The sequence below is a fragment of the Phyllostomus hastatus genome, unplaced genomic scaffold (assembly GCF_019186645.2).
Source record: "Phyllostomus hastatus isolate PE091 unplaced genomic scaffold, TTU_PhHast_1.1 phas_contig_17, whole genome shotgun sequence".
NCBI lineage: Eukaryota > Metazoa > Chordata > Mammalia > Chiroptera > Phyllostomidae > Phyllostomus > Phyllostomus hastatus.
The window spans coordinates 29,255,310-29,262,580 of NW_025333664.1; the positions used below are offsets into that span (position 1 = coordinate 29,255,310).

The 7,271-nt window shown below is 38.3% G+C and overlaps 1 protein-coding gene across 9 annotated transcripts in view; it reads left to right on the forward strand.

Annotated features, from left to right (window-relative positions):
- The window catches only part of PLCB4 (phospholipase C beta 4), a 395,438-nt gene extending 388,765 nt beyond the window's left edge, over nt 1–6,673 (forward strand). For 8 of the 9 annotated variants that reach the window (XM_045833066.1, XM_045833064.1, XM_045833065.1 and 5 more), the window contains 2 exons: nt 2,950–2,986; nt 5,141–6,673. In XM_045833066.1, the coding sequence (XP_045689022.1) occupies nt 2,950–2,986; nt 5,141–5,229 (126 nt within the window). In that variant the 3' untranslated portion in view covers nt 5,230–6,673. The remainder of the gene's footprint in view (nt 1–2,949; nt 2,987–5,140) is intronic. The other variant, XM_045833070.1, reaches the window with a different exon arrangement.
- Nucleotides 6,674–7,271: the final 598 nt, after the last annotated feature.

Genomic DNA, 7,271 nt, shown 5'->3' on the forward strand with positions numbered 1-7,271 from the left:
TTGGGAGTCAAACACCGCAAGGCCCGCAGAGACCCCTCCGCTAAAGCCAGTGTCTGAGTAGTAGCGTGGGAAGATGGCTAGGAAAACGGTGTCTCCTACTGTATTTGCCCCATCTCATGCAACAAGAGCAGAAAGTATTCTTTTTTTGAAATGAGAGGGGAATGTCACTTGGGGGGGGGGGCAGGGAAGAATTGAAAGTCATCATTTGAATAGACTGTGGGGATTCTAAGAATGACATTGCTGAGAGGAGGACAAAACAGAGGTTACAATTATTTTCTAATTTTATTTAGAATTTTACAAGTTGCCACCTAGAGGCAGATGACACTATGTTCAAAAGTAAATGAGAGAAACTACCTATTGTCAACCACAACCGAAAAATGAAGTTACAAGCTTTCTTAGGGCTTACAAGTGAGACCAAAAGGCCTGAGTCGCCATAACTCGCAAACCACTTGCCATGAGTGGGTGCCATACTGCTGGTGCTTTTCCAGCGAGGCAAACACTGGATAGAGAAGTTCACACACATAAAAAGTTATCCAAAATTCAGCTGTTTGGGTAGGCCCTCAGGTATATGCTGACCCTGAGATAAATGTATGTTTACTTTAAGCATAGCAGAGAGGGGCTTCATCCCAGTGGGCTACAGCCCATCAGCCATCTACAGTCTCATTTCAGTTTGATGGAAATACCTATAGCTTGTATGGCAAAATGACTCTGGATGGCAGTTTAAATTTCAGTCTGTCCCAATTCAGACTTTACCGCTCAGGTGTAGCTGGTTTGGAAGTTTTTATTTGTAGGTAATTTACTTCTATCTAAAAACCGTAAAGAAGTTTTTATGAAATTACTTTCACTACCTTGCTCTTTCCTGTTTCCTCCCATCTTTAAAGTAACCCCATTTAGGTACATTTTTTTCAGAGTAAATGGCCCCAATTGACAAACACTTAAGCAGGAATTGTGTTAAAATGTACCTTTAAGAATGTAAAACAAAACCATTAAATCTGTTTTTTTATATTGCAATTGGGTAACAAACAAATCCATCTTCTGGTTTCAGGTTCTGTCCTTTTGGGGGATGGGAGGTTTATTCATGAACATACTTCTGAGCTATGTTTCACGTTTCCTTTTAGCTAAATGCTCCTATTCATGAACAGTCCACAGAGCCTCAAGGGGGACAACAAGTGTTTATTGTCCCGTGGGTCCAAGTCATTTGACCAACTCATAGATATATCGTGTTCTGGTACAAATTACCTAGTTTATGTTTTTTTCTCTTAAAGCATTCCTTGGAAAGTGTTCCTTGGGGAGTGGGGAGGAGGGGGATTATGCATAAGGGTAAAGCCACCATCTCCAAAGCATTAGAATCCACGTTAGTGATTCAGGGCTGGTGGGGATCAGGACGCCTTAGAAGAAGGCACAGTGACGGTAAGGTGCAGTGTGTTTCAGTTAACTAAATTAAGAAACTACTTAGAAATCATTGTGTTGCTTAGCAACAAGTTTGACTAAAGAATGTAAATGTGCTAAAAATTACCCATCACTACAATAGTGGTGTTTTTCAGAGCTAGGTAATACATTTACCAAGTGTTTCTAGTTTCAGAGCGAAAGTACATTAAAAAAAAACAACTTTGAGCTTTTCTCCTAATACATGGATAACTCAAACCACACCAGAGTTCTGGCATTAAAATATTGAATTAGTAGTAGCTGTATTGATTGGATCATATTGAGAGCATAGTGGCTTTTTCCAAAAGTTCTTATGTCTTTTAATATGTCATAAGTAATGTCTACCACCCACAACAGATACATTGAGCCACAGAAGCTTAGGAAAGCACAGAACAAGAGAAGGCTAAGGTTTGGTGGAGATTTAATTAAATTCAATGAAAAGAAATTCAAGATATATTGATGTTTCTGACAGAAGTGGAATTAGGACTTGAATTTCTGTGTTAAGTTTTGCTTTCCAAATATGGCCTAGTCCATAACAAATTCAGTCACATCTTTCTAATATGTTTTTTGGCCCTCAGTTCAGTTACTCAGGGTGCTGCAGCACAGCTATAGGCACAGTGCAAGAGGCACAAACAGTGAGTCAGGTCTTTTCTCTCAGAAGACATGGTCTAGAACAACGTAGGAGAGCTCCCTTTGTAATCAGTTAACTCTTTCATCGTCAGAAAAGTTTCTTGTCTCCAGACAACCCCAAACATTTATAATAATCCCCCCAACTATTGTTAAACCCTAAACCCTTTCTGCTTCTAAGCCAAAGATAAATTCGTTTTAACGTTCTCCCATAATATCTCCCTTTCAGGTTTCTCACTGCTTTCCTGTGACCCTGCTCTTATAAAATCTTCCTGTCCCCCCAAAGCAAAGCATGGGGTGCGTCTACTTAATTAGCTAGGCCAGCATTGAGGGCAGTAGCAAAAACAAGTCAAAGTTCAATATATTTTGGTCCCGATTCTGGATCCTAGCTCATGAGTTCTTTTAAAGCCACCTAAAGGCCTTATGTACCCAGTCAGCCAATTACTCATTTAAAACTCCATATTTCTGTTTACGTTTTCCCATAGACCTCCCAGACCCACAGTATCTCATCCCCATCTTCACATGTACCATTTCAAACATTAACAGCTCTCCTACCCTCACACCCAAGTTTTAAGAATCGGTTTTTGTCATGAATCGTATCATTCAATAAGGAGAAGTGAGGGCTCTCGCTGAAGGGAGGGTTCCCTACTCACCACCGCAGAAGAGGGACGCAGGCTGGGCTAACAAGCATTGGTTGTTTGTTTTGTTCTTTTTTTCTGTTGAGATCAAGTCGGGGAAAGTTTGTCACTGACGGTTGTATACATGTTTTATTCTTAGCTTTTTGCTTTTCTGTATATGGTTTTTGCATTCATTTCTCAAATTCACTTCAGTACTCATTTATTTTCTTTGTTTTATATGTATGACTCAATTTTGACATTACTATTTTTGTACAAACAGCTTTTGAAATCCTGTCATGCAGTGTCCCAAACTCAAGGTAGGACCAAAACTCTGATAAGCAAGACATTGCTTTCCTTCTCGATCACCTCAGTGTTCTCGGGGTAGTTTCCATTTCTGATTCACTTCTGGTCATAAACGAATTACCATCTCAAGGGTTTGGATTTAAAAGCTTGATTGCTTCATACTTGGGTTTCTGATGTAATATTCAAACTGAAATGCCCCAAAATCTTTAAATAATTATTTTTTATGGAGTTTTAGCAGCACTTCCAATTGCAGACCTGGGAAACTCAAGTCAGGCTAGGGAAGACACACCCCAGCATCGAGAATAATGATGGAATGCTGTCATTTGGACTTACCACAGCTAAGTCTGGGTCAGAGTCAGATCTTTCACACACACTCACATGACTGCAGTGAATTTTTAATGCACCCCACTAAAAGTTCATTGGTGGTTTTTAATCACAGAGAGTTTATGGTCTGTGTGCAGGAATATTATATAATATAATGTCATTCTACAATGACTTTTGTTATGCTTTCTGCTAGATCCAATCTGCCAAGGACTTTAATCACCCCTCATAAGTAAGGTGACCATATAATTTATAGTTTGAGAATAAAAGGGGGTGCTGTCCATAATTGCCAGGACTATAGGCATAAGCTGGAATTGTCCTTGGCCACTGGGAATAAGTGGTCACCTGCTCTTGGAATAATCTTTTAGTGTTATATGATTCTTCCTTCTCAACTGTGTTCAATTTATCTTTAAATGCTAAAGAGAGATGCGTAGGGAATCCTTTATTACTATTTACTGAACATAAAATATATTTAATTTTTATTACTGATAATGTTTCACTGTCATCTTTTATGAATACCGTTTGTCATAGTTTCATGTTTGTATATTTTTCTTTATTTTTTTCATTTCTCTATTAGAGTATTATTATATTTCAGCCATAAAAATATCTGAGTAGAGGAAACCATCTATCCCAAATGTAAGCAGAGAGTTAGAATTCTTTGGTATTATTATATCCATCCTCAACAAAGTGAAATTTAAATCCACAATCTAAAAATAAAAAGAAAATCACTGTATGGTCTATGGGTTAAACTAACTTGTAACAGGACTTTGTTTGGGATATTTACATGTTCATAGTATGATCTATAGAGTTAACCAAACACTCCTGCTGACTTTCCATTTACCTGGAATATCTAAGTAGGCATGAATATTAACACCAAGAACTTCGGACACTCCTCTGAGTTCTATTTTTATATATCCATGATTCCATTCTTAAGTCTTTTATTTCAAAGCAGGGCATCACTAAAGAAGAGAAGGGTACTTTATTGCTCCAAAAGATATAAGCATTGGGTTGGACAAAAGTATCCAGATGGAAAGTAAATTTGAAATGAACCAACTGTTTTTCCCCCATACTGCCAAGCAATTATTTGTCACCAGAACCTGGCCCACAACTGCCTTCTTTCTACCTCCCAACTATGTGGTTGTCTTAGTGACAGACTCAATTTATAAAATTAAGCTCACTATGGCCTACTTCCTGGGGTATCTGGCAAAAAATTAATTGCCCCAGAGAAATGAGAGCTGTGGGGATAGTGTTTGGACAGTAGAATTCTGAAGACCCTACATATTCCTGGAATGTTCTGTTTGCAGGATACTCCAGCCAAACCAATGTGATACCCTCCCTTCTAAACTTCTCCGTCAGCCAAATTCCAAAGGATTAACTTTTCATTAAATCTCAGGCTATTTGGTGAATAAATTGTGCATATGCAGTACTTATTCTAAAAGTGATCAAATAATCTACACACAGTCAAGGTAACATGTCAGTCTCTAGAAACTAAGTCAAGCAAACATTTCAACATGACAGCCTAAATATCAAGTGACTGGCTCAGCCTCTTTTCAAATGGTTTTTGTAGCGCTATGTAGACCATTTTTTCTCAAACTTTAATGTGTATAAAAATGTCCTGGGGATCATATGAAGATGCAGATTCTGACTCAGTCAGTCTGGGGTAGAATCCATGATTCTGCCTTCCTCACAAGATCTCAGGTAAAGCTGATTCTGCTGGGACATGGACCACCCCTTGAATAGCAAGGACATAGTGACAGCATCCAATTTACAGGAAAAGAGAGGCCAGGGATGCTACATGCTTTCAAGAAAAGATTTCAACATGTAAGGCCATGTTTCTGATGTTACAGGCGAAGGAGATGCAGCAGATGGTGAAATTGGAAGCCGAGATGGACCGCAGACCAGCAACAGTAGTATGAAACTCCAGAACACAAACTGAGGCAGCAAAACCACACAGCATCAAAAGCTCACTCCCAAACTTCTAAACACAGAGTCCTCGGAAGAAAGTCGTGTCTTTTGTGTTTGTCTCCTTTATGTATAGACAAGGTGTTACCCCAAACCACAGACTAACATACTTCTACTTCACATATTGAATTTTCTTGGCCAACCAAAAGTAACTATAAATCCACAAAGATTACCATTCCAGTAAGGCAGAGTGCAACCATTGATAATACAACTTAAACATGTTTGCTATACAATACCATCACAAGTAAATGAGCTTGGTGTTAACAACTCTGCTTCGTGATGCATTAGGACATGTTTGAGCTGCAGCAAAAATAGTGCATTAGCAATTTAACAAGTGCATGCACTAGGAAAAAATACTCTGTCAACAAATTCATTAGCAGAAGTGGTGATTGGCTAGACAAATAATTCTGCGGAATTTTTCTACATCTAAGTTACCTCATCAGTAAGTGCCATGTTTCTACCATGCCATAGAAGCTAATTTCCTGTGAAAGTTGTGGAAACTATTAGAACAATAGAAAACTAGAACAGTGTACCTGTGCCAAAACTCATCAGTGCTCAAAGGAGAACTCTGTTAGGCACATGTAAGAAAGTTTACATCTGACATTGCTTTCTAGGAATTGCTTCAGCCAATTCCAGATATTATAATTCACTATTACACCTTCAAGATTGTGAAGTGGTATTGGCAAACGTTTGTAAATGTGACCATGTATAAAGTATTTATACTCCTAATTCGCACTGTTATAGAGCAAAATCATCTAAGTATTGCCACATGACAAGATTAGTAAACAGGAATACTAGAACTATGTTTGCATGATACACAAGCACCAATTAAGACTAATCCATACAGACACAATTAACCTAATGCCAAATCAATACTGGTTAAATAAGTGTATGGCACAGAATATAATTTGACTCTCAAGACTTTTAGCATAACAAAAAAAGTCTATATATATATATATGTGTATATGAATTATGTGGGCATTCTTGATACTTCAACTTCTAGTTTCAGAAAAAATACATAACTAATTTAATTTTACACAAAAATATTTATGCAGATTTTCAGAATTTCATATCAGGAAATAACCTTTTTATGTCTGTTAAAATATGAAAACAATTTGCTACAGTGTTAATCTGCATGGTCTGTAAGCCTGCGGTAGTGAGTGGTGTTGCAGACGGTGCATGAAAACCTGGTCCACGGGAACTGAGCAGGCCGCCAGAGCTGAGGGGAGCGCATGGAAAGCCGGTAGTCTGGAAGCAATCAGATTACTGATTCTAGGACACAAACACCAACTGAATTGTTGTATATGCTTGTACAAATTGATTCTGTGTGTTCCTCTGAACCAAACAGAGAAAAATATGTTGCCATCAATAATGAAATTAGACTTCCAACTTCTCTAATAAAAAGTGAAAACACTTAACACCTGTCAGAGTGTTTACTCCCCAGGATGTGCTCCATAAACTCTTGGCCTTTTTCATAAATGACAGGGATCATCACTTCATTGCTTTCAAAGGAGCCTTATCCATGCCCCCCAAAAGTTTCTCCCCTATATGATGCAAAATAGGCTAATCTGAGTGACTTCTAAATGTAAAAGTACTTGTTTTTCTTTTTATCCTATTTACAAATTGAATTGGCTCCTGGGAGATTTCTCTGGCTCCAAATGTCCTTGTCTGTAAGACAGTGGAGTTAGGCTATGTATCTTCCAGCTCTAGCATCTCATGAAAATGATGGTTATTAAAGTAGCACCATGTTTGGGTAACCAACCTTCAAAGATTCCAAATGGCTCCTTCTCATCAAATTCAGTGGCTTCTTCCCGAAGCTCCAGCCAACTCACCTCTCTGTGTAACACTTGACTGAGTCTATCACTCGCCACCTCTTTTCTCTGCTTCTGAAAGTTACTCCTTATTTTCCTAGTTTTCTCATTATTTCTTCTCTGGTGTTTCATCCTCCTGCACTACCATAAATATTTCTATTTCAGTGCTATACCCAGAGCCAATTTTTTTCTTTACCCCAGATTA